Source organism: Danio rerio, chromosome 22 (assembly GCF_052040795.2).
Source record: "Danio rerio strain M-AB ecotype USA chromosome 22, GRCz13ab, whole genome shotgun sequence".
In the NCBI taxonomy this organism is placed as follows: domain Eukaryota; kingdom Metazoa; phylum Chordata; class Actinopteri; order Cypriniformes; family Danionidae; genus Danio; species Danio rerio.
In genome coordinates, this window is record NC_141042.1 from 17636059 (window position 1) to 17662481 (window position 26423).

The window sequence follows — 26423 nt, forward strand, 5'->3', positions numbered from 1 at the left end:
TTCTGACTTCAACTATATATATACATATATATATATATATATATATATATATATATATATATATATATATATATATATATATACAGTTTCTGTGTAGTTTACACTAAACGAGTCACTTCACAGAATGTGCACTTATTATTTTTTTAACGAATGCCTTATTTTATTTGTGAAACTGACGATGGAGAAGTTAATTTTAAAAAATGCTATCAAAATGTATGAGCTGGGTGATTTAAGTATTTAAAGTTGAAAGAAATTAAAGCAATTAAGTTAATTGGTATTAAAATGTATGAGCTGGGTTACTAAGTATTTAAAGTTTAGAAAAATTAAAACAATTAAGTTAATTGGTATTAAAATGTATGAGCTGGGTGACTAAGTATTTAAAGTTTGGAAAAATTAAAACAATTAAGTTAATTGCAATTAAAACGTATAAGCTGAGTAACTTGGGTATTTTAAGTTAGGTGAAGTGTCTTGCATGAGTACAACAAACTCAAAACTTAATGTTTCTGTTTACTTAAAATAGATAATTTCATAACTTAAAAAATTTGACGTAACTGATTACCTCAAATTTTTTGAGTTTTGTCAACTTATTCGGGATTACAGTGTACTTAACTTAAAGGGATCGTTCACCCCTAAGTTGTTTAAAGGGATAGTTCACCCAAAAATGAATATTTTATCCCCATTTACTCACTCTGAAGTGGTTTCAAATTTATTCTGTTTAACATGAAGGAAGATATTTTGAAGTCAGCGAAAAGCTGAAACTATTGACTTTCAAATGCTATGTAATTCAATTGTTATTTCCAACATTCTTCAAAATATCTTCTTTTGTGTTCAGCACAATAAAGAATGCATTTAGAACAACAAGTTTAGAACAAGTGAGGTTTGAGTAAATGATTTTTTCGTTTTGAATGAACCATTCCTTTAACTGCTTTAGGGATATTTAAACAACTCTCCACTGTAAATCCCAAAGCGTTACAGTAACTCAAATGGTTTGTTGTAATCAGTTTCCTCAAATGATCTAAGTTCAAAAACTAATCCTAATAAGTACTGTGAACTTAATCTATTTGAGTAAATGAAGCAATTTGAGCAAATGAATGAAAATAAATGAAGACAACTCAAACCAACTGAGTAAGTTAAGGCAACTCAAACCGTTTAAGGAAACAGATTGCTACAAACCATTTGAGTTAAAAAAAACTAATCTATATGAGTACTGTGAACTTACTCCATTTAAGTTGAAGTAATGAGGTTTTTATTTAACTCATTACCATCAACACTGCGTTCAAAACTCTTTTCAAATGAGTAGAAATGACTTTCAGTCAATTTTGAGTAAACTACACTCATTCATTCATTCATTCATTTTCTTGTCGGCTTAGTCCCTTTATTAATCTGGGGTCGACACAGCGGAATTAACTGCCAACTTATCTAAGTTTTTATGCAGCGGTTGCCCTTCCAGCCGCAACCCATCTCTGGGAAACATCCATACACACTCACACACAATCACACACTATGGACAATTTAGCCTACCCAATTCACCTGTACCGCATGTGTTTGGACTGTGGGGGAAACAAGAGCACCCGGAGGAAACCCACACGAACGCAGGAAGAACATGTAAACTCCTCACAGAAACGCCAACTGAGCCAAGGTCTGACCCAGTTACCTTCTTGCTGTGAGGCGACTGCACTACCTACTGCGCCACTGCCTCGCCCTAACTACACTCATTTCATTTAATTAAGTTGACTGTTGGGTTTTACAGAGTGGTTTAAACTGAAATTGATTTCATGTTTTTATTTTGGTAATTCAGTATACACATTTGGGGGGCCTAAAAACTGAAACTTTGAATGTAAAAAAATAAAATTCACAACACAAAAAAAATGCTATTTTGTGAAATTTTGACCTCAAGCATGTGTATTTCAAGGCATGACCGAGGATTTGAAAACCAAAAATAACGATGGTGGAACTCATGCATAATACTGATCTAATACTGATAACAAACTGTTCTGTTTTAGTACATTATTGTTGCGTAAATTACCCTGAATCCAAATGTTGAATGGTCATCATTTACTCACCATTGTCATGTTCAAAACCTAAAACATAGGGTGGCTCAATGGTCAGCACTGTCGCCTCACAGCAAGAAGGTCACTGATTGGAGTCCCGACTGGGTTAGTTGCCATTTCTGTTTGGAGTTTGCATGTTCTCCCTGTGTTGGCGTGGGTTTCCTCCGAGTGCTCCAGTTTCCCCCACAGCCCAAAGACATGCGTTATAGATGTATTGAATAAACTAAATCGCCCGTTTTGTATGTGTGTAAATGAGTGTGTATGGGTGTTTTCCAGAACTGGGTTGCAGTTAGAAGGGCATTCGTTGTGTAAAACATATGCTGGATAAGTTGGCGGTTCATTCCACTGTGGTGGTCCCTGATAAATAAAGAGACTAAGCTGAAGGAAAATGAATGAATGAATGAATGGAAACCTAAAACTATTAACTTCCATAGTTTGTTTTTCATACCATGTATGTCAATGGTTACAAGTTTCTGACATTCTTCAAAATATCTTAAACAGAATTTAAGAGTGAAGTCAAGAATCTCTTTGAATGTATAAAACATTCAAATAGACCTGTACTCTATTCCATAACCAGTCCTTTCTTATTCATCCAAAGGTGGAAAAGGCTTCATGTTTAAGGTCAAGGATCTCCGAGAGGGCGTTGTGGTCTATCATCACTCGGACAGCGACACCACCAGGGATTACGTCGTCTTCCGAATCACAGATGGCCGCCACAGCATCAGACATAAATTCCCCATCTACATCCTTCCCAAAGACGACACGCCGCCTTTTTTAATCAACAACGTGGCCTTCGAGGTGCAAGAAGGTGGCACGGTTAGGGTGGAGGAGTACATGCTGATGGCCTCAGATCTGGACTCCAGCGACGACTACATTCAGTATCAGCTGATTACTTTTCCCAGAGCTGGACAGCTGATTAAGAAGTCTTCTCCACATGAACCAGGTCAGTTTAATTATAGATGTTTATTCTAAATCTAACGATGCTTTGCGTAAATACTGAAATTTACCTAGGTACAATTAGATGACGTTATTCTCCTCACTGTTCATGCATGCATTTAATATTTTATTACTTACAGCAAAGCATAAATTACCCCAAAATCTTAACACAAGTATTTCTGCAGCATTACGACAGATTTTGAATATTATTGTGCTGCAGGAGGTAATAGGAGAAAACGATCTGAAACAACAAAACAAAGGAACTTTAAAAATACATGGATGTTTTTGATGCTAATGGCATTTTAAAATAATGTTAACACCTCAGTTTTCACTTAGGATATGGACAGTGTTGGGTGTTATTAGTTATAAAGTAACTAGTTACTGTAATTAGATTACTTTTTCCGCAAAAAAGTAAAGTAAGCGATTACTTTTCATTTTTATGTAATTTAATTACAGTTACTTAATATCTACTTGCCTTAAACACTGTAAATACATTTAAATCTGTAAATAAATTCAACATTGTAGCAAAATACAAATATCTTTTGCAGAATTATTAAAGCTAAAGAAGGTAACATTTATCAAAATGATTCAAAAATTAGGTTCTTAGCAGTGGTGTAGTCGAGGCTATATGCACGTATACTTTCTATGTCTACTTTTTTCCACAAGCTGTTTGGCTATGTTATAATATGTATAATAATATTTATAACACAAGCTGTCATAATATGTATTATTCATATTTATTATTATTTATGAAGTGTTACATGTTTAATAAAACTAAAAGGTCCTTCTTGGCGAAAATGTAAGCCATTAAAAGTTTAATTTCAATTGTTGTGCATTTAGATTTTAAATACTTTCAAGTAAAGTAGTTAAATTACTTATTGAGTAACTGAGTTACTCATCAGACATAGTAATTAAAGTCATTATAATAAGTAATTAATTACTCTATTGAAGACACTTGATATTGATTATTTATAGCACAACCTTATTATTTGAAATGGCTGGAGGTTTTCCAAACCAGACGTGCGACCGATAATTTGAAATACAGTAGTCACTTGTGGAAAAAAGTGGATATGGATTATATTTTGAATGTATCTGGTTAGCACTGTCGCCTCACAGCAAGAAAGTTGCTGGTTCGAGTCCTAGATTTCTGTGTGGAGTTTGCATGTTTTCCCTATGTTCGCCTGGGTTTCCTTAGGGTGCTCCAGTTTCCCCTGCAGTCCAAAGACATGCACTGTAGGTGAACTGAGTGAAATAAATTGGCCTTAGTGGATAAGTGTGTATGGCTGTTTCCCAGTACTGGGTTGCAGCTGGAAGGGCATAAGCTGCGTAAAACATAGTTGGCTGTTCAATCCGCTGTGGCGACCCCTGATAATCATAGACCAACCCGAAGAAAAATTAATGAATAAATGTATCTGAGTTGATTTGCATTAGATTGTGTCTTGTCAACCAGGTCTCCCAGTCAAGAGTTTCCTGCAGAGGGACCTTTTCCAAGGGCTAATCTACTACAAGCACTCGGGAGAGGAAGTGTTTGAGGACTCGTTTGATTTCATCCTCTCAGATGTCCATCAGCCTCCAAACCTGTCGGACAGACATGTAAATGACCAGCATCTGCTCTCACACCAAATTCCATTTCAGTGTGAACATTTGTAACAGAAATGTCTGCTGTGTATAGACTGTGGTGATCCACGTGTTTCCAGTGAAGGACCAGCTGCCTGTGGAAGTTTCTGGAACGGTTCGCTCCATCACGGTTAAGGAAACGGAAGTTGTTTACATCACTCAGAGCCTTCTGCACTTCAGAGATACAGAGCACCCGGATACTGACCTCATGTATGTGATCACCCACCCCTGCTTCAGTCCAGGAAACACCAGGTATGCATATCATAATATTTAATCGCACTAATAAAGTTAGGTTAAAGGTCTCATGAAATTAAAATAGATTTTTTCAGATGTTAGTATCTGTGTTTTTAGTTTGTAGGATATCTATAAGCTAGTACACACCAAAAAATTGCGTTTAGGAGATTTGAAACAGATATATAAATAACATAAACATGGATTAACGGTTTTATCCACGTCACCTCATACTTTAGTTTTTCATCAAATCATGACCAATGAAATGCTCTCTAGTATCTGACATGCCCCGCCCACTTCAAGACACTTGTCATTTGATGCGCTTGTGCTTAACCACTCTCACTGGCAGAGCAGTGATAAAAATGAAACGGTATTGTTTATTGTTTTTTATAAAGGGGAGAAGTTACATTATTTCCCACACTCTCTTTATGTTTGCACATTTCCAACAAAGTCCCTTTAAGGCATGTCATTTCACTCGGTGGCCATCTTTAAACCGGCTCTTGGGCTGTATGCTCAAGCAGTATGCTCTGGCATTCTGTTTGAATTAGGAAACATCAAATTCTCCAAAATTAATCACCAAGCTTACGATTAAATTTTCTTTTAGGGAATCACCAATAAAGTTAAACAACAAATGTCTCTTTAGTTTCATTTCTAAACGTTCGAATCGTACAAAGGCACCGTTTACACTAGTGCGTTTTAATTTTAAAACGGCGTTTTAGATCAAAAACGATCCGCATCCACACTAGCGTTTCACCTAGCGTCTCTGAACATATCTCCATCCACACTACGCCACCAAAAACGTATATCCTGTGACCATTCGCGAACTCTGGGCATGCGTGTTCTAGTATAAACAGAAAACATGCGTCTTGCTTGGCATTTGGTTATTGTTAGTCAACAAACGCCAGTTGAACATTAAACGCGATGGCAAAGAAAGCAAGAGAGTTATTTTTGTGAACAGACGACGAGGTCGAGTTGTTACTAAACGTAACAAATGAATAACAGCACAATGGCGCCTAAAACAGACAATAGTGCAAACAACGCTCTCAATTCCATGTTGTTGTTAACAGTACTGTCTTCTGGTAGCGTTAAAGCCATGTGTTAAAGTCATGTGATAAGGGCTTGATGAATAAGGGAAGGATACACAATGACACAAAAGCCCCAATCAGGTAGCGAATCTCAGCAGTCCCGCCTCTGTTTTCAGATGTTTCTGTTTTTCCTCATCCACACTGAGACGGCCTCTCCAGCGTTTTCAAAACGCTCCGTTTTCGGTGCTCGAGAACTTTGGCGTAGTGTGGACGGATGGCGTAATAGTAGCAAAACGTATGTGTTTTAAAACCAAAACGCATTAGTGTAAACGGGGCCAAAATCTGTTGGTCTGGTCCGAGCCCCTCCCCGCAGTCTATAGCGATCCATGTTTGGCTCTTCTACTATACTTCATATTCATGCAATATCGACTGTTACACTTTTTCCCATTCAAAACTATACGAGTGACTTGTCTTGTATATTCAAAGCACTTCATGGGACCGCCAATTTTTTTCTATGATTTAATATTAATACATTTAAGAGCTCCTTGTATTACTTCAGGTTATCAGATGCTGGCAGGCTGTTTTATACTGACAGCACAAATGCAATGAAAAAAGATGCTATGGTTCCAGTGCTGAAGTCCTTTACCCAGGTCTGAATCATATCCCTTTATTGTTGCACTTTATTAATGTACAATATCATTTTGCTGCCTCTTCTGTAAGTTCTCTTTTTTGTTGTCCGCAGCATGCAGTGAACCACCACAAAGTGGCATACATGCCTCCAATAGAGGATATTGGGCCTGAGCCTCTGTTTGTGCAGTTTGTGTTTTCTGTGAGTGACCATCAGGGCGGCGCTCTTACAGGACTCACCTTCAACATCACAGTCACGCCTGTTGACAACCAGGCCCCAGAAGTGAGCACACTCATCTTTTCGTTAGCGCTAGTTTGTGATTTTCATTGTTATTAGAGCACACGATTCTTAAAATGTAGTGTGTTGGGATGAATTATTAGAGGACTCAAATAGGTAGATCTGGGAAAGGCTCTTTTATTAGAGCATTGGTTTTCGAACATTAAAAATAACAATAAATTTTTTTTTGTAATGTGCTTTTTTCTTCTAAAATATTAAAGTGATATAACAATAGCAAAAATTTAGCTTACTCAGTTCACCTATAGAGCATGTCTTTGGACTGTGGGGGAAAGTGGAGCACCCAGAGAAAACCCACACCAACACAGGGAGAACATGCAAACCCCACACAGATATGCCAACTGACCCAGCCGGGTTTGAACTAGAGACCTTCTTGCTGTAAGGTGATCATTCTACCCACTTCGTCACCGTGCTGCCCAAAAACATATGCAGTATATTTAAAATATTTTGTTTGTTTGTTTGTTTGTTTGTTTGTTGATAGAGCATCACATTTTTGTGAGTATATTTGTGGTAGACACAAAAAAAATAATGCTGTTTTTACTGTTATTATTCAGTATTTTTATTTTAGAGTACAAATATTTAAGCATTTTTAAATTACATTGACTTAACACTATTAACTACTGAGGCAGTCAATTTTGACAAATTGTGTAGCTTTGTTCAAATAAACCCTTATAACAAAAGTAATTTGACATTTCCAAAATGTTTATTTATTTCATCCTAACGTTGTTTTAAAAAAAAAAAAAAACAAACAAAAGGGCTAGGAGTGTTCCGACATTGAATGGCCATAATGGTCAAATTGAGCATGCGCTACTTTTTCCTGTGCTTTAAATATATGCGTGCAGATAATTAACAAAACTTTCTGACAGAAAAAACAACTTTTGTTTAGACATGTCTTTCAAACAAAGAAAGACAAAAAGAAGGTATGGTATGCACCTTCATGGGTAGTCTGGTAACTCTTAAAAAATTATACACTATAATATTGTAAATAAATAATCAATTCTGATTAAGATTGATAGTTATAATATCTTTAGGGTAATTACTTTATAAAATACGACCCTCAAAGCCTAATTCTAAACTGTAAACATAACATGACAAAAATCCATCCTTGCAGGCACAGGACATCAACATGACGTCAGATTGACGTTGTACCCTAATGTTGTTGGGATGTTGCATTTTGTTTGGAGATGAAATCGGGTTGACGTTAGAATCCAACGTCAGGCCGACGTCAATGTCCAACGTCCAACCTAAAAACAACAAAATATCAACTTCTAATGATGTTACAGGTTGACGTGTGGATGTTACCACTATGACGTCTATCAGACGTTGGATTTTTGCTGCGATACCTGATGAATAAATGTCAGTATTTGACATCAATACGATGTTGGCTTAAGATGTTGGCTTGACGTTGGATTTTTATCACTTTCCAACAGCCATTTGATGTTGTTATTGTCTTCAAAATAACACTGTCCTTAGACGCTAGCTAGACATTGAATTTTGGTCACCTGACGTCATGATCTACAGTAAATATCTAAGAAATTAATAAATTAACGTCATATTGTGTGCCTGCTAGAATCCATTCCAATCATCAGAGAAATCTGATAGTTCAAGCGTTAAAGCTTTAGTTAGAAGCGTTAAGAGTTAAATGTTCATTGATTTAGAGACCAAAATAATTTGATCATATAAATGGCAGTGTGAATGCTAAGCAAGTTTGTTTTTTAACTTATTTAATAGATGTTTACTAACTTGCTGAGGGTTGAGGAAGGTGGTGGTAGCTTCCTGATGGAGGAGCATCTTTTGGTTCAGGATGTGGACAGCTCGGAAGATCAGCTCAGGATACACATGAAGACCAAACCCCAACATGGACGGCTGGAGCTGCAGGGAACGGCCATGCTAGAAGGAGACAGCTTCACTCTGCGGGACCTCAAAGCATTGAGGGTCAGGTATGAATGGTATTGAAAAAAAGATTCAAACTCTTTGCCGGAAAATACTGTTGAAAATGTCTACCCTATTTTAACCCTATTTTATAATAATAGATACATTCATGATGACTCTGAGACCCAAAAGGATAGCATTGGACTTACAATCACAGACGGAATCAACTCAGCACATGGAGCACTTTTAATTCAGGTAAAACAAATAGCATTGCTTTTTAACACTCAGCATCATATTATCAAAACCTCTTTAAAGTACATACTATTTTCATTTATTTATCAGATCCTGCCTGTGAATGATGAACCGCCACAGTTGGGCTCTGATTTGAAGGCAAAGCTGTCCTGCAAAGAGGGGGGTCAGGTTCAGATTACGGTCGAGTACCTCTCTGCTACAGATGTTGACAGCGATGACACTCGGCTAACATACATGCTTGCCAGAACACCTGGGCGTGGGGTCATACAGCGAAACGGGGTCACTGTGGACAAGTTCTCCCAGCTGGATGTGCTCAATGGACTCATCTTCTACCTGCACACAGGTTATAACACAGGCACAGGAGGCTAGTTAGGGATACTTAATGACAATTAAGTCCTGCGTCTGGCATTAAATAATCTAGTGAACTACTCACCTGCTGTTAAAAAAAAATGGTAATGCACTAACATTAGAATTCAAGATTACACTGAGAAGGCAGATTATTATAATTTATAAATAAAAAAAACATACAAATTAAAAAAGGTTCAAATTTTCAGTTTAGCAAAAAAAAAAAATACAACAAGAATAATACATAAACTCAAAACAACCTAATTCACTGAAAGAAATAAACAATTAAAACAAATAAATATTACTATTAAATAATACAGTAATAAGATATTTGTCTCATTTATATACTTTCAATTGTCCAACAATTCAACAAAAGAGTAGGGAGATTAATTTATTAGGTCTTCATTGATTTTAATAATGTAGGTATCACAATATTATTATGTACAGTATAAACAAATGTACAAAAACAAGAAATGTGATAAATGCCAAATAGGACTTAACATCTTTAGGCACTTTCGCACAGGAGAAGCGTAGTGTTAGTGGAAATTAATTTTTTTTTTTTTTATGTGTTTTTACCACAGACACTGTGCATTTTTAAGGATGTTAGGGATGAATTTAGTGTTAGGAATGCAGAGAGGCTATAAATCACTTTCCAAAATCTTTTCATTTAATGTTCTACACTGGTGGAATGATCTTTCTATTCCCACACAGCCTGCAGATTCACAGGTATCCCTCAAACGACAACTAAATACACATCTTTTCTGTGAGCACCTGAATGCTGATGAATAAAACTAAGACCTCTCTACTTCCCCCACCTTACTGCACACCAACCCAAAATACTATATTTTTGAGTTCTGTAAGAATGTGCCTCTTACTTACTTACATATAACTTATACTCTTTCTTTGTATAACTAGCACTTCTTGTGTATATTGGCTCTTCTTGTTGAATCGCTGAATGCCTCCTCAATTGTAAGTCGCTTTGGACAAAAGCATCTGCTATATGACTAAATGTAAATGTCAATTAGGGGAATTAAATAATTTCTACCTCAGAGAATAGCCTACTAAACAACAACAAGAACTCCCAGTGACATAAATGTATTGATTGGGCCATACAAAACACTGGTACAGTAGTGTAATGTTACCTTTCACCTTAAGGCTGCTTTATATTTCTAAATTGAGTGATCGCCATGACCCAAGGCACATACTTCTGGCGCACTGTTTGTGTAGCTTTGCAATAACACCTCCGAAACACTAGCTGGCAGTGAGGTTTTTATGGTCCTCAGTGTCGAGATTCTTCGTCTGTGTTTTGTTTTTCTGAATGCTACCTTAATGTAGAAGTAGCTAAAACACGCTTATTCTGAGGCGGGAGCTGGCAGACATGCAACAACTTTAACAATAAGGTAAACTCGAAACAAAGTTTCCATTGCAGCTCCTTCACGGGACTTGACACTTGTAAACACTCGCTTCAACAAGTCTGCGCCGCTATCAGCCACGCCCACACTCATCAGCGCAGAACTTATGCTATGCAACATTGTGATGTGTAGTTAAATTTTTTTAAGAGTGCACATCAGCGTTGGCGTCAGGGCTATGCAGCCGCGCAAAGGCTGCAGCGGACCATACACGTACACTTGACGCAGAAGTATAAATCAGTCTTTAGTCTGCATTTTTGTGTAAAATGGTTCAAGGTGGTAAATTGATTTCTTGGGGACCAGCCTAGTGGCTAGTTCCAATAACTAAGTTCCTAGAATCATGTAAGGTGCCAATATTTCATGCATCCCTAATAAGTCATTGACACTGAATGCATAAAAGTGGCAATTAGCACATTCCAATGCAATACTATTCTATTGTTTATAAATACACATTTGCTTGAACAAGTCTTGCATCTTTTGCACAGCCTCATGAGCACCATGTTTTTAAGATGTCATGTCAGGGTAAAATAATTTAAACTATGACATGCAGCGCCACTCACTGTCAGTTCCAAAGCAGCGGACCGATATTTGGGCAAGATATTTGACTGCAGCATGACAGAAGAGGCCCTATTTTAAAAACTATTCAGCTTTTTTATGAAAAGACGAAGGGCGCTATTTTGACGATCCATGCGCAAAGTGCAAAGCTCAGGGTACAAACGCATTAGGGGCGTGTTAGAATCCATTTTGCTAATGTAAGGATGGAAAAATCCACTTTGGGCCGTGGCGCATGGTCTAAAAGGGTTGAGCTTATTTTCTTAATGAGTTATAGGTGTGTTTTGAGAATAAACCAATCAGAGTCTCAACTCCCATTCCCTTTAAAAGTCAGTTGCGTTGCGCCATAGCACATTTGCTATTTACATGACGACTTTGTAAGTAAAAAACTGAACATTTCACTAGCAAGAAAACAGTTAAACAGAGCATCTGTGCATGAGAATGAGAGATAAGCCTTCTCATTATCTACTTTCACTTTTACTTTCGCTCTTGTGGATAGGGTAACCTTGTACGCACAGACATCAATTAGCCTATAAATAATTAATTTTGTTTGTTAATCACAAAGATTTGTTTCAAAACTATTTCTAAATTCACTTCCAATTTCCAGCAAATGAATAAATGAACAATAACGATGTGTGTTCAAAAAACTGAGTTATATCTAAATACACATGCTGTGCCCCATATGTTCTAAAACCTGACGGTTGGGCAAATCTAAGCTTGTTTTTAATAAAATAAATATAAATATGCATGTAATAAATATTACTGCTAATAATAATAACATTATACAAACGCAAATTGTTATGAATAAACTGAAAAAGCCCCTGAGATGAAGATAGCATGAAGGCGGTGGTTTTTATATTTATGTAGGCTAAAAAATAATATGCTTTGTAATATTTTAATCCTTTAAATTTATATCCTATATATATATATATATATATATATATATATATATATATATATATATATATATATATATATATATATTCTTATTATATCCTGCGTACATTCAATTTCAGTTTTAAAAAAAGTGAATGTGTATAAACACACTTCCCTCTTTCACTAGGTGGTGAGATTGGACCGGATCCTGTCTCGGACACTGTCACCCTCATTGTGTCAGATGGAGAGGCTGGAACAATGGACGGCTGCTGCCAGGAGGACGCTCTCCCCCCTCCCGTCCCCCTGCATGGCACGCTTCCGGTCTATGACCTGAACATCACTGTGATGCCTGTCAACAACCAGGTCCCAACCATTACGCTGGGTAAGCATCTACCACTGGGCCTGGACTAAATCTTTTAGTGGACCAAACAAAACAATTCAAACACTGGTGCCTGCTTAGCGTTGAGGGAGCGAATGGATTAAAACAAGATGCTGTCTAATCTAGAGTTAATCGCCAGAGCATTTGGCTAAGGTGTAATTAATTCATCGTAATGACAATCCGCTTAAATCAAGTAATTAAGCGACCAGGAATTTTCCAGGCAGGTGACGGACCACAGCTTTGGCGAACGAATCGCTTAATCGCAGTCTCACACACCCAGCTCAGGGAGTGTCACGAATGCAAGCGTTTCGTTTTTCAGCACAAACATTTCGCAGCAGGGTGCTGGAGACATCTCGCCAAAATGGGGATTTCACTCTTAATGCCAGAAACTTTGCAGTTATCAATGGGGAACAGTGACCAGAGCAAGACAATGAGCAGAAAACTGCAGCTAGGTGCCGGTGGGACGGCCACAGAAAATCCTAACATCCTTGTCGTCGGTGCATGTGGGGCGGCAGACGTACACACAGCTGGTTGGGATTAGAGAAAGCGAGAGCTGAAAGAAAAAGCGTAGTAGAAAGAGATACACGTTCCCCTGAGAACAACTGGACAATAGGGACACCGAAGAGAATACAATAGACAGCCTTGCATTTAGAAAAGACGACACGTTCATTGTGTCTATCATTCAATCTCAATTATAATCTCCTAATTCGGTTAATCCGCATCAAAAAAAGAGGATTCTCCAGTGTTGCCCGCGTGTAGTGTATTGGGAAGGGGAAAAAGTAGACATTTAATTAATTTGCATTGAATAAAGATCTGCTGGCGTCAGAGCTATAAGCGCAGGAAAATGAGAGGAATCCAGCTCTCCGCCTTGCCCTGCGATGGGACGAGTTTTATCACTTTTACTCCAGGCTGGCGGTCATTAATTCCACCCCTTGTTTCAGAGCTCTATCCAAGCACAACCTCATCAGTGCCCATTCTCCATTCATTATTTATCAGCACAGTAAATGGAAGCAGATGCCAGTAAGCATTGGCATGATGGCTTTATCAACACCCAGGTGGCAGCGGGCTGGCCGAGAGCCGAGCGGAGTGCAGGGGAAGAGAAGGGAGTGTTAGTGGGGTGGCGTAGCAGGCGTGAGGAAACAGGGGAGGAGGGGGTACTGCCTGTAAATGAGAGGAAGATGAAATTTTGGGACACTTTTAGTTTTCTAAAATGATATCTCTGTGGTTAGTGCCAATATTATTACTTACTGTATGCTATTCTAATATTGTTCCATCAGGCGGCATGATTGTGGTAGATGAAGGTGCCAGAGCATGTCTGTGTGGGGGGGTGTTGGAGGCCAGCGATCCTGATAGTCGTCCAGAAGAACTCATGTTTCACTTGGTCACCCCGCCTCAGTATGGGTTCCTGGAGAACACCCTTCCATCCCCTGGCTTCGAGAAAAGCAATGCTGGACTGAGAGTGGGTTAGTATGATTCCTGAGGTTTCTGTAAATGTACCCAGTGTCTGTGATCATGCCAAAAAAAAGTGTTGTCCAGGAATCCGTCAAACGAAATGACATTTTCTCTTTTAAATATAGTACAAATCAGTGACAATATTTCAACAAAAAATTTTACTCTGTCATCATTTACTCAACCTCATATCAATTCAAACTATGGATGCACTACATTTTGGCCACCAAAAATAATCTGCTCAAAAAGTCGTATTCGGTTTTCTCCAGATGTCCTTGCTTTAGCTCGCAGCTGATGACGTAGGCGATTGACAATGTAGGCGATTGTAGTGGACCTTATACCGCCCACTAAGGTAATGGCCATGCTACTGTGATGGTTGGGTTTAGGGTAGGGGGAGGTGTAGGCGATCGTCAACTACTTAGTGGACCTTGTACCACTCACTAAGGTTTGTTGCAAAATACCAAAGTATTCCACTTTGTGTAGCATGTACTACTCATGCTCACCGGAAAAGCAAAGTTTACTCAAATAACATGCCAACAGGACACTTCTATACAGTATATTTGTTCCTGCTACTTGCAATGGCACTACTGAGCTGTCATGGCAATGCTAGTAAAATGATGCCACTGTCAATGAAATTTTACTGTCAATAAAACGTGGTTATTTTATTAGTTTTTTATCACTGTAATTTAGTTTAGTTCAATTTAAAACAACAGGTTTTCATTTCTGAAAACGAAGCCCTGTATATGTTTCTTTAGATCGCGAATTATGTAGCCCGAAGTACATATGCCTGGATTGAGTCTTTATTCTTTAAATAATAATAATAATAATAATAATTCGTTACATTTATATAGCGCTTTTCTGGGCACTCAAAGCGCTTTACACAATGGGGAGGGAATCTCCTCATCCACCACCAGTGGTTAAAACAACTTCTACGTGGCTTATGATGTTGTTTCTTTTTGCGTTTACCAGCTAACCGTTTACGGCCATATAGATGACTTTTCCGCTGTTACCAATTTGTTGATTTAGCTCGCCATGTACATCAGCGGACTTGAGATGCAGAATGGAGTTGACCAACGTAATTCGAGTCCAGCGAAGAACGGTTCCAGAAAGCATGTAAGACAATAACAGAAGCCAAAAATAAAAATAAACAAGTAAATAACAGGGTGAGAATGTTGTAAAATCTGAAAACGTGGTAAAAATCCGGCGAGGGTTTTTCTTTTTCTGGATTGTTTTTTTAAAACTGTCGGTTGGGTTTAGGGAAGTGAGTGGGCAGATCAATCGGTGCTACTGAATACACTAATGGTTGGTTAGGGAAGGAGGAGGGTGGGTCAGTCGATCACTCAGTCAGTCAGTCAACAGTGGCCTCTGGTGGATTTTTGCGAGAACAACAGAAGTGAATGGCACTCGCTAGAGAAATTTAAGGTCTCAAAAAGTGTACACAGTGGCCTCTGGTGGATTTGCAAAAACAAGAACTGCAAAAAAACTTACCTCCTGGGACATATTTGGTGCGCATTTTAAATGAGCCCGGGTTTATTTAAAAGTCATCCAAGTAACTTAAAATATTTAATAAAATAATAAATAATTATTACAATTCAGTTTCGCTTTTGGCCAAGTTCATTCAGAATTTTCGGTTTCAGTTCTGGCCCAGAATTTTCATTTCGGTGCATCCCTATTTCATATGAAACACAGAAGGATGTATTTTGTTAAGTTTGTTTTTGGCCTTTAATATAAAGACTAAACATTTTAAATGCTGTCTATAGATTTTAAAGTCCCAAGACAAGCCCTGTGCATTTTTTTGGCTAAATCACAATTCATCATTTCTTTTGTGTGTCCTGTTTAAATGTCCTCTTTTAAAGACCTCATCCATACTAAGTCATATCATATAAATAAAGTTTTTTTCAGCCAGCTCCACCTCAGTTCGGGTTTCATCAACTATGTCCAGTCGGTGCACCAGGGTGTGGAGCCTACAGCAGACTTCTTTACCATCAGTGTCAGTGACGGAATGCAAAGATCTGCACCATTGCACGTCTACATCATCATCAACCCCACCAATGATGAGGTTCCATCACTGCTGCTTAGCAACTTCACAGTAAGATTGTATTACTTAAAGAGATAGATAAATGATCTCATCATTTATTCTCCCTCATGTGGTTTTAAACCTTCATGGGTTTTTCTTCTGAATGCTGGCACCCATCCACCTCCATGGCAGGAAGTGTTCCTTTTGTGTTAAACAGAAAATTTCTTCCATTTGAAGACAAAAGCCCCTTTCACACATACAGACCTTTCCGGAAAATTTTCCGGAAAGGTTGTATGTGTGAACAGGTCCTTTTTAAAAATACCGGTAAATTCGTTCTGGCTATTTTCCGGAAAGAGAAGTTGTAACATTACCGGCAATTTGCCGGAATGCTGCGCTGTGTGAATGCAGAAGGAAGATTCCCGTAATAAGCGCGTGCTCGTCTAGAACGTGCTGACGTGAGACGTCTGCTTTAGCCAATCACAACAGTCAGACGCATTTACGTCCGCGCGGTTTGTGAGAATAAAAGCCTTTGAATATTTTTCCAGACACATTTAGCTGCTAGAAGTTAGTCAGATCACGTTTATATGTTCTTCTTAATGCCAACTGTGTAAATAATCATCGATGAGATGCTTATGATAAGCCGTTGTTTGTTTACCTTCAAGCTTTGCGTGCGCCTATGAGCGCCTGCACACGCACATATTATGAACATCTCGACATGCGAAAGTGATCCTGGGAAAGTTGTTCACAATATTGATCATCCACAGAGTTTGTAATTTAGTCAAATGTTTACAAATACAAGCGCAGCCGTTTAAAGCTCATTTGTGGTAAATGATGTCAGAATTTACTGGTATTTTGGAATGGATGTGTGAATGCTCTTTTCCGGAAAATTTCCGTAACGTCCTCGCCTGTGTGAACAGCTTTTTTGAATATACCGGTAAAGTCGTTCCGGAAATTTTCCAGAAATTTACCGGTATCACTGTGTGAAAGGGGATATAGTCTTATAATCAGCAACTTCATGACTAGCTGTTGCACCTGTTAATAGGTCATGGAGGGAGGAATGAAGGATCTCAGCCCTGATATTCTAAACGCAGTGGACGTTGATATCCCAGCAGAAAGTCTCACCCTGACCATCTTGGATCCCCCAGCTCATGGCACTCTGATCAATGGCATATATGGTCTTGAGATGAATCGTTACAAAAGCATGAACCCAGAGGTTCTCCAACAAACCTTAGCAATCCAGTCCTTCACCTTGGAGGAGCTACAGCAAGGTCAGTTCTTAAATTGGTAATGTTACAAACTTTCTCACCCAAATTCCAGGGTATCACTATTTGCTTGTTGAGAAAGGTTGTAAGGACAGCTTCCCTTATCAAGCACCCAACCACATCCCTTGGTGCCGTCACTGTGGGTACCCAGGCTAGCAGAACAGATGTTTCCAGAGACAAAGGTCACAATGTGCCTATGGTGCTTCTGCTTCATCTGCAAAGTCTTTCCAACTGCTCTAATCACAATTAAGTCACTGTGCATGAGGTGCTTGCTTGTTAGCAAGTGATAAAGCGCCATAGAAGTGTAGGTGAGCAGGTAACTGACAAAATGGGACATTTCGCTTCAACTAGAAGCTACCAGTCAGCGAACACCTTGTGACCGTTATATTGTAATTGCTACTAAATGCTTAATCCCCTAAAATCTGCTTTGAATTTCTCTCTCTTGTCCCGATCCATAGGAATGAAGATCATGTATATGCACGATGACACAGAAACCCTCAAGGACGCTTTCACCATACAGTTGACAGATGGTGGGCACACAGTCCAGGGGACTGCGTGTGTCCGCATCATACCAGTCAATGATGAAAAGCCATGGCTACTAAAGTAAGGACGCCCTGGGACAAATCCCGAGCCAAAAAGGCGGATGAAAGCGGGAACGGGGGAGGGATTTTAGTGGCGGAGACTGGACAGGAACAGAAGGGGGAGGCCGTACTTGGATGCGGTTTACGAAAGGGGGGTCAACACAACCTGTACTGCACATGTGGCTGGGGAATCTGTGTCTCCCTGACTGAGTAACTGGGAATTAAGTTACATCCTTGAGTAAATTGCTAATTTTTATTCCATCCTTTTCCTCCAAGATCAGCAAGATCTGAGGGTGTGCATGTAAACTCCGAAACAGCAGAAGTAATGTGTCTTTTTGGCAGATGCCTGCATCCTTGTTTCAGAGTCCTAGTGGATTAGGTTAACAGGCCCGTCCTGCTTGCGTTCCCTTCCTTCTAGAAGCAGCTGTTTGTGTATTTATTTATTTAGGATTGCGTAATTTAGCATGCAGGCTTGGCACCGGTACCTTCAGTGTCCAAAGCGTCTCCGTCTTTGTTCTCAGAAATGCAGGCGTTGAGGTCGAGGCCCTGGAGAAGAGGGTAATCTCCAGTGTAGTGCTGGAAGCAGGGGATCAGGACACTCCCAGTGACCATCTTCTCTACATCCTCAACGCAGGTCCAAGATTTGGCCTTCTTCAGCTCAGGGTTAGTAATGACAGATAATCTTTTACAATGTTCTAAATGCTGCTACACACTACATGACTTTTTTGAAACTTTACCAGACTACAAAACAGCCATTATTCAGACATACAACCCAGCTAAAAGGGAACATCCTCACAACCTTTATAATGTTCCATTAAAGTTGTGTAAATGTTAACATGTGTCATTAGAACAGTCTTGTAATGTTGATAGGAAAATGTTCTTAGAACATTAATATAATGTTAATTAAATGTTCTAATAACTTTTTTAATGACGTTCTGAGAACGTGAAAATATTTTTAACAACATTATCATAACCAAAAAATAAAATTACTGTCTAAAAAACTGGACGTTTGAACCTTCCACAAAATCTTATTATCTTTATTACTTACTGAGAACATGAGAGAAATGTTCTTAGAATATGAATATAATGTGAATAGAATGTACTAATAACGTTTTAAATAACATTCTGGGAACATCAATTTAACATGAGATTCAAATGTCTTGAAAACATTTTCAATATCATTATTAAAGTCAAACAGTAAAGTTAATACATCATCTAAAAAACTGGACGTTATAAATATCCTTTGAAGATATTAAAAGGTATTAAAGCTTATTAAGATATTAAAAGATATTAAAGCTTTAAGATCCTTCTACAATAACCTTTTTTGTAAATTCAATTGAATGTTCTAAAAGTTGTTTAAATAACATTTTGAGAACATTAGTATAAGATGAAATTGAATCATTATGAAAACTTTTTGAGCAACATTATGTAACGAGGCCAGCTAGTGAAGTGCTATGCAGTTAAACCTCACTCATCTGACCTCAAAAGGTGTGACAGATGCTAAAGATCATGGTCTTTAGCTTCCTTGTTAGAGAAACCGACACCCAAGCAAAGAATTGCCGGATCAATCCCAGCTCAGACTGGGTTAGGTGTAGTAGGACCGGTGGGTTACAAGTGGGGTTTAGGGGGGTGAGTGTAACGAGGCCAGCTAGTGAAGTGCTGTGCAGGTAAGCCTCCCTCCTCTGATCTCAAAATGTGCTCTAGCGACAGATGCTAAAGGCCATGGTTTTAGCCTCCTTGTTAGACCAACCGACTCCCATGCAAAGAATCACCGGTTCAATCCCAGCTCAGACCGGGTTGGGTGCAGTATTATTATAACCCCAAAATTATGTTAATACATCATCTAAAATACTGGACATTTTGAACATTTAAAAACTAATGTTATACAACTTAATGGGAATATTTTCAAAACCTACATTTTTAGCTAGATATACACTTAAAAAGTGTACTACATTTAATGAAATGAGTTTCTATGATTTTCTGTAGACAGAGGCTGGGTGGGTTGATCTGAGCCCAGGTCAGAATTTCACCCAGGAGGATGTGGAGATGAATCGCCTGTGGTACTCTCACACTACAGTTAGTGGCTTCAAAGGTCACGACAGGTTTCACTTTGTCCTCACCGATGGGGAAAACACAACACCTCCACAGAGTTTCTTCATCTCGGTCCGCACAGTTCAGAAGGGTAAGTGTTATTGTGAACAATATGAAGTAACTATAAATCTAGTATGGGATCAGTGTGCTTCGAAATAAACACTTCAATGTAGTCTCTCGCTCTTTACGTTTTTATTTAAAAGGATTATGATATTCAGCAGACTGCAGTGACTATTCTGACCATCCAATTTTTGTGCAAAAAGGGTTTCCATCAACCTGTGTCACTGCACATTTTGAAGAATCACATGCGAAACGAGCGATAAAAATGCAAAATTTAGAAAAAAAAAGGTTTTACTTCTTGCTTGAGGTAGTTTTGGTCTTGTGAAAAAGGTTAATGCAAATAATCGGAGATATGCAATTGCCAAATAAACTTTGACCTATCGAACATTACACCAATGTTCACCAATTACACCATTATGCTTGCATTGTTTACTGTTGGTTGCTAGGTTACCAATACTATAGTCAGCCACTCTAAAAACTTGTTGAAAATGCCCCTAGTTGGCATTTTTTTTGCAAACTTTGTGAACATTTGCTTCACGTTAGGATGGAAATGCAGCTAGTGATCACTGCTTTTGTTTTCTCCTCAATCAAAGTCCAAAAAAACAACTTTGTTGACAGATTAAATCTGTGCATGTATAATTAAACACATTGGCTGCCCCCATGGTCAAAATGACTTTGCCAGTTGGGTGAACATGGAAGCATGGCAGCCATTGTTCTCTTGGCTCCGTTCTGGCTTATCCTGGAGGAACAGAGGTGAGAACGTTCTGCCGCAAAGGATGAGCCACCTTTAAACGCCCAGCATGAATTATTAACAGAGCCGGGGCCAAACATCTGTAGTCCTGGCTCTAGATCCCACTACTGTCACAAAACAAATTTCAGAAAGCTTACAATGACTTCTATTCCGTAAAAACTTTACCTATATATGTCTTTAACTCTTCATGCTGCATACAGGCGACATTGCTCTCATCACTAAGCCTGTGACCTTGCTGGAGGGAGAGAGAGTCATTCTGACCACTGACATTCTGACGGCCGCAGACAGTGGAGGCCGGCCAGATGAGCTCATATACACTGTAGCAGTGCCACCTGAACATGGTCACCTGCACATGGTCCAAACGCCAGGAGTACCAGTGTTCTCCTTCTCCCAAATGGATGTGGCTGCCAACCGGGTATGCTACACTCATGACAACAGCCGTTTTGCTGACCGTGATTCTTTCAGGTCAGTGCTTTTATTTGTTCTCTTTCAATTCTGCATTTATATTGTGAGGCCAGATTCCATTTTGGCAGCAGTCTGTTTATATTCACGTGAGCCAAATATGACTTGTATTGACGTGAATACCCCTGTGAAATAGCACAAGGTTGGTGTGTATATTAAAAAAAAAAAAAACATTTAAAAGGGTAGTTTACACCCTGAAAGTTACAATTTGGCAGGGTTTCTGTTCCTGTTAATTCTATTCCAGACATTAAAAGTCATGGAGTTTTATATATTATTTTGTTCTAGTCATGAAATCTATATGAGTTTTTTTATTTTTTTATTTTATTTCAGATATTAAAAGTCAGGGATTTTCATAAAATATTTTGTCCTAGTCAGGGAATACCGGGGAGTTTAATTTAATCCTATTCTAGTCATTAAAAATCAGGGATTTTTAAATATTATTTTGTCCTAGTTATGTAATTTAATTTAATAAAATTTAATTTAATTCAATTAAATTTTATTTTATTTTATTCCAGTCATTAAAAGTCAGGGATTTTTAGATATTATTTTGTCCTAGTCATGGAATATAATTTAATTTAATTTAATTTAATTTAATTTAATTTAATTTAATTTAATTTAATTTAATTTAATTTAATTTAATTTAAAGTCAGGGATTTTTAGATATTGTTTTGTCCTAGTCATGGAATATCATGTAATTTAATTCAATTTAATTTAACTTAATTTAATTTTATTTTATTTTATTCCAGTCATTAAAAGTCATGGATTTTTAGATATTATTTTGTCCTGGTCATGTAATTTAATTTAATTTAATTTAATTTAATTTAATTTAATTTAATTTAATTTAATTTAATTTAATTTAATTTAATTTAATTTAAGTCAGGGATTTTTAGATATTGTTTTGTCCTAGTCATGGAATATCATGTAATTTAATTTAATTTAATTCCAGTCATTTAAAAGTCAGGAATTTATAGATATTATTTTGTCCTTGTCATGGAATATCTTGTAATTTAATTTAATTCTACTCCAGTCATTAAAAGTCAGGGATTTTTTAGATATTATTTTGTCCTCATCATGAAATATCAGGCTATTTTTCGATATATATATATATATATATATATATATATATATATATATATATATATATATATATATATATATATATATATATATATATATATAATTTTTTTGTTTTTAACAGAGGTCCACATTGTTTATTATATAAGAAAAAAGGCCCACAGTGGCTTCTCCAAATATAGCAAATTCAATTTTTCTTTTAAATATTTGGTTCCAGTTTATCAGGAAATTACAATTTTGGATGGATGAAAATGCTGCTTTATTCGCAAATGTTTTATGCGATATTACTGTTCTGCACATCAGCTCAATTTGAATTTTTGGATGGAAACATAAATATTCTTGCTCTCATAGTGACTATTAAAGGCATTCAAAATTATATTGAAGTTACAACCATTTTAATATTATTATTGCTTAAGTTACTTTAACTAATATTTAAGTACAATAGCATCCTGTTTTTCCATTTATTAGATGTCATGAAAATCAGTCAGTGAACATCGGAGAATTTGATATCTGGCTTAAAACGGAAACCCTGTTATTACAAGTCCATAATTAATGTATTTATCTTGGATTCCTGCTCCTCCATATTGTTTGAGATTACTGTAAATTGTGTAAAGACATGAGACATGCAAAAAATGAAAACAAGAGAGGCTTTTTGCTTCGTTTGCATGGGTTTCCAGCCAATTTGGCAGCAGGCTGACTTTAGTTGACCTGTGCTGCCTTTCTCGTGCGAATCTTTGACACCCAAAAACTCTGGCTTGGTTTCATGGTCGGGTCATCTGGGAGCAAACAAACCCTTCCCGAGCCAAGCCTGACGAGAGGGGGGCGAGCGGCCCTTCGGAGAGGGCACGGAGCACTCTGTGCCAATGTGTTCAGTCAGCACAGCATGGGGGTGATGCGGGGATCCAATCACCGCACATGGACACTACGGCGGTACTCATGTGGGGCTCGAGTACTTTCAATTAGCAATTCCAACACAATCACAAGAGGCGCAGCAAAAATATCTCATTTTTTTGTGTCTTCGCAGCTTGTATTTGTGTAAATGCAAGGCAAAAAGAGGCAGCTGGTGTCTCTGATCAGGAAAGACACCTGAGCAAACACCTGTGTGTCAAACTCCAGGCCGACAGCGGGGGCCAAAAGAGACAGGGAGACCTTTTTTTTTTTTTGTAAGCCTCCCTCTGCTCTTCCATGACAGCTGATGATAAATGGCCATTATTAAGAGAGTAATAACTCAGCCTGGCATTGGTTATACGGCTCTAAGAGATGTAGCCGGAGACATGGATCCCCGGGCACAATTACCGAGCAAATATGGGACAATGGCGATGCCAGATGTTGCACCAGTTTGGCTGTGAGAGTGGACCTGCGCGTTTTGGTTGCGAGTCTAGTGCGAGGTGGCAGTCGTGTTGTTTACCATGGCTGGCAATTATCAGCTTCGGGGCAATATGTGTTGGGAGGCAGATTGGCTTGGCAGAGGGTGGAACGGGGACTGGGATCAGCTTCGCACCCCTCCCTGTCCTGTCTTTCTGCTCCAACACATCAACCGTGTTGTTGGGTGAGGATAGCGGCTCAGAACATGCTGTAAATCTGACAAGGCCTTACAATAGAGCAATAAGATGCGAGAGGATGCATGTGTGATTTGACTATGGTTAAAGGGGTGTTAAGCAAGACTGGCAAGACAATGAGGGAAGGCAATGTGACAAAGTTTTATCTTGTGTAAGTAATGATATGTGTTATATATAAACAGTACCTTAATGTATTAAAAATCATAAATATTGATATTGAGAATAATAATAATTATTATTATTATTATAATGTTGTGGTTGTTGTTGTTATTAAATATATTACATATTGTGTTATGTAAAATGTATAATAATAATACACGTTTATTGTTACTGTTGTCATTTTATTATTAATTAACTATGAAATAAAATGCTAATTCGCTTAATTATTTTAACTATTTTGACATTAACAATAATAATAATAGTAAATTTACTACAATTAAATAATAATGACAACAATATTTTAAATAGCACAAGTATACTTAATAATAAATGTTAACAATAATACAATTGTATTATTGTTATTGTTGTAATTTTATTATAAATAAATATGATATAATATAAAAATACATGTTTTGTTATAATTATTAAATGTTGAGGAGTGTTATGCCCAATAGTAGTAATAATGTTATTCGATTTGCTATTAAAATTATTAATACTAACAATAATTAGGCTGGCTTGTGTAGCAAGCCAGACTACTGTTATCCTATTAAACTTATTATTATTATTATTATTAGGCTGGCTTGTGTAGCAAGCCAGACTACTGTTATCCTATTAAACTTAATATTATTATTATTCTTCTTCTGAGACTAAAAATTAAACTCTATCTCGTCCTAGGCCTTTCAAGCTATGACCATCAAACTTGGGTCAGACCTCCGAACTATTCTGACTCGAGTTGCTATATCTTTTCCGACTGATCCGACTTTCGGTTTTCCGAAAAACGTCCCGGGACCGTCGAAAAAATCCCATAGACGTAACATTGGATCAAACTTTGTGACCTCATAACTCCGCATCAGAATGTCACACAGACTTCTAACTGGGCTCATTTAACTCAGACTATCAAACTGCCAATGACTGATCACTTTTAAACTTTCTGGCCACGCCCTAGCAACCACTTTTGGACCCTAGAAACCGTCCCATAGACTTCCATTGCAAAAGACTCTCATTGACTTTACATGGGATCAAACTTTGTGAGCTCATAACTCTGCATCAAACTGTCCTACAGACTAATGGCTGAGCTCATTTAACTCAGTCTAGCCAGCAGCCAATCACTGATGGCCTTTAAACTTTCTAGCCACGCCCTAACAACCAGATACTGCGCCCTAGCAACTGTCCCATAGACTGCCATTAAAGAGGTTCAGACTGAAATTGTCATGCTGCAGTGTGATAGAGACATGGGGGTTGTTTTTAACTGTTCATACTGGCAAGAAGCTTTGATACATCATCAGTCTAAGCTGTCAATCAACTCCATAGCAACAAAACAGACTAACCTAGCAACGATATAACACCAGCTATATCTCAGCATCAGAACATCGTAGAGAGGCGGGGGTTGGCTTGTTTGACTCATGCTCGCACACTATCTATCTATCTATCTATCTATCTATCTATCTATCTATCTATCTATCTATCTACCTCTATCTATCTATCTATCTATCTATCTATCTATCTACCTCTATCTATCTATCTATCTATCTATCTATCTATCTATCTATCTATCTATCTATCTATCTATCTATCTACTATCTATCTATCTATCTATCTATCTTTCTACATCTTTCTATCTATCTATCTATCTATCTATCTATCTATCTATCTATCTATCTATCATCTATCTCTCTCTCTCTATCTATCTATCTATCTATCTATCTATCTATCTATCTATCTATCTATCTATCTATCTATCTATCTATCTATCTATCTACCTCTATCTATCTATCTATCTATCTATCTATCTATCTATCTATCTATCTATCTATCCATCATGCTAACAACATGCTAATTCATGCTAGAATCATGCTAGTTACATGCTAATTCATGCTAGAATCATGCTAGTCACATGCTAATTCATGCTAGAATCATGCTAGTCACATGCTAATTCATGCTAGAATCATGCTAACAACATGCTAATTCATGCTAGAATCATGCTAGTCACATGAAAATTCATGCTAGAATCATGCTAGCAACATGCTAATTCATGCTAGAATCATGCTAGTAACATGCTAATTCATGTTAGAATCATGCTAACAACATGCTAATTCATGCTAGAATCATGCTAGTAGCATGTTAATTCATGTTAGAATCATGCTAACAACATGCTAATTCATGCTGGAGTCATGCTAGTAACATGCTAATTCATGCTAGAATCATGCTAACAACATGCTAATTCATGCTAGAATCATGCTAGTCACATGCTAATTCATGCTAGAATCATGCTAGTCAAATGCTAATTCATGCTAGAATCATGCTAACAACATGCTAATTCATGCTGGAGTCATGCTAGTAACATGCTAATTCATGCTAGAATCATGCTAACAACATGCTAATTCATGCTAGAATCATGCTAGTCACATGCTAATTCATGCTAGAATCATGCTAGTCAAATGCTAATTCATGCTAGAATCATGCTAACAACATGCTAATTCATGCTAGAATC

The 26423-nt window shown here is 37.6% G+C and overlaps 1 protein-coding gene across 4 annotated transcripts in view; it reads left to right on the forward strand.

The window, feature by feature from the left end:
* The window catches only part of frem1b (Fras1 related extracellular matrix 1b), a 73808-nt gene that overhangs the window by 16879 nt on the left and 30506 nt on the right, over positions 1 to 26423 (forward strand). For 3 of the 4 annotated variants that reach the window (NM_001137658.2, XM_087302892.1, XM_087302891.1), the window contains 16 exons: positions 2650 to 2994; positions 4438 to 4580; positions 4660 to 4856; positions 6420 to 6510; positions 6603 to 6770; positions 8514 to 8722; positions 8816 to 8909; positions 8997 to 9249; positions 12276 to 12470; positions 13745 to 13930; positions 15809 to 16005; positions 16976 to 17201; positions 17654 to 17798; positions 18298 to 18439; positions 19763 to 19958; positions 20879 to 21143. In NM_001137658.2, coding sequence (NP_001131130.2) covers positions 2650 to 2994; positions 4438 to 4580; positions 4660 to 4856; positions 6420 to 6510; positions 6603 to 6770; positions 8514 to 8722; positions 8816 to 8909; positions 8997 to 9249; positions 12276 to 12470; positions 13745 to 13930; positions 15809 to 16005; positions 16976 to 17201; positions 17654 to 17798; positions 18298 to 18439; positions 19763 to 19958; positions 20879 to 21143 — 3052 coding nt within the window. The remainder of the gene's footprint in view (positions 1 to 2649; positions 2995 to 4437; positions 4581 to 4659; positions 4857 to 6419; positions 6511 to 6602; positions 6771 to 8513; positions 8723 to 8815; positions 8910 to 8996; positions 9250 to 12275; positions 12471 to 13744; positions 13931 to 15808; positions 16006 to 16975; positions 17202 to 17653; positions 17799 to 18297; positions 18440 to 19762; positions 19959 to 20878; positions 21144 to 26423) is intronic. The other variant, XR_015521226.1, reaches the window with a different exon arrangement.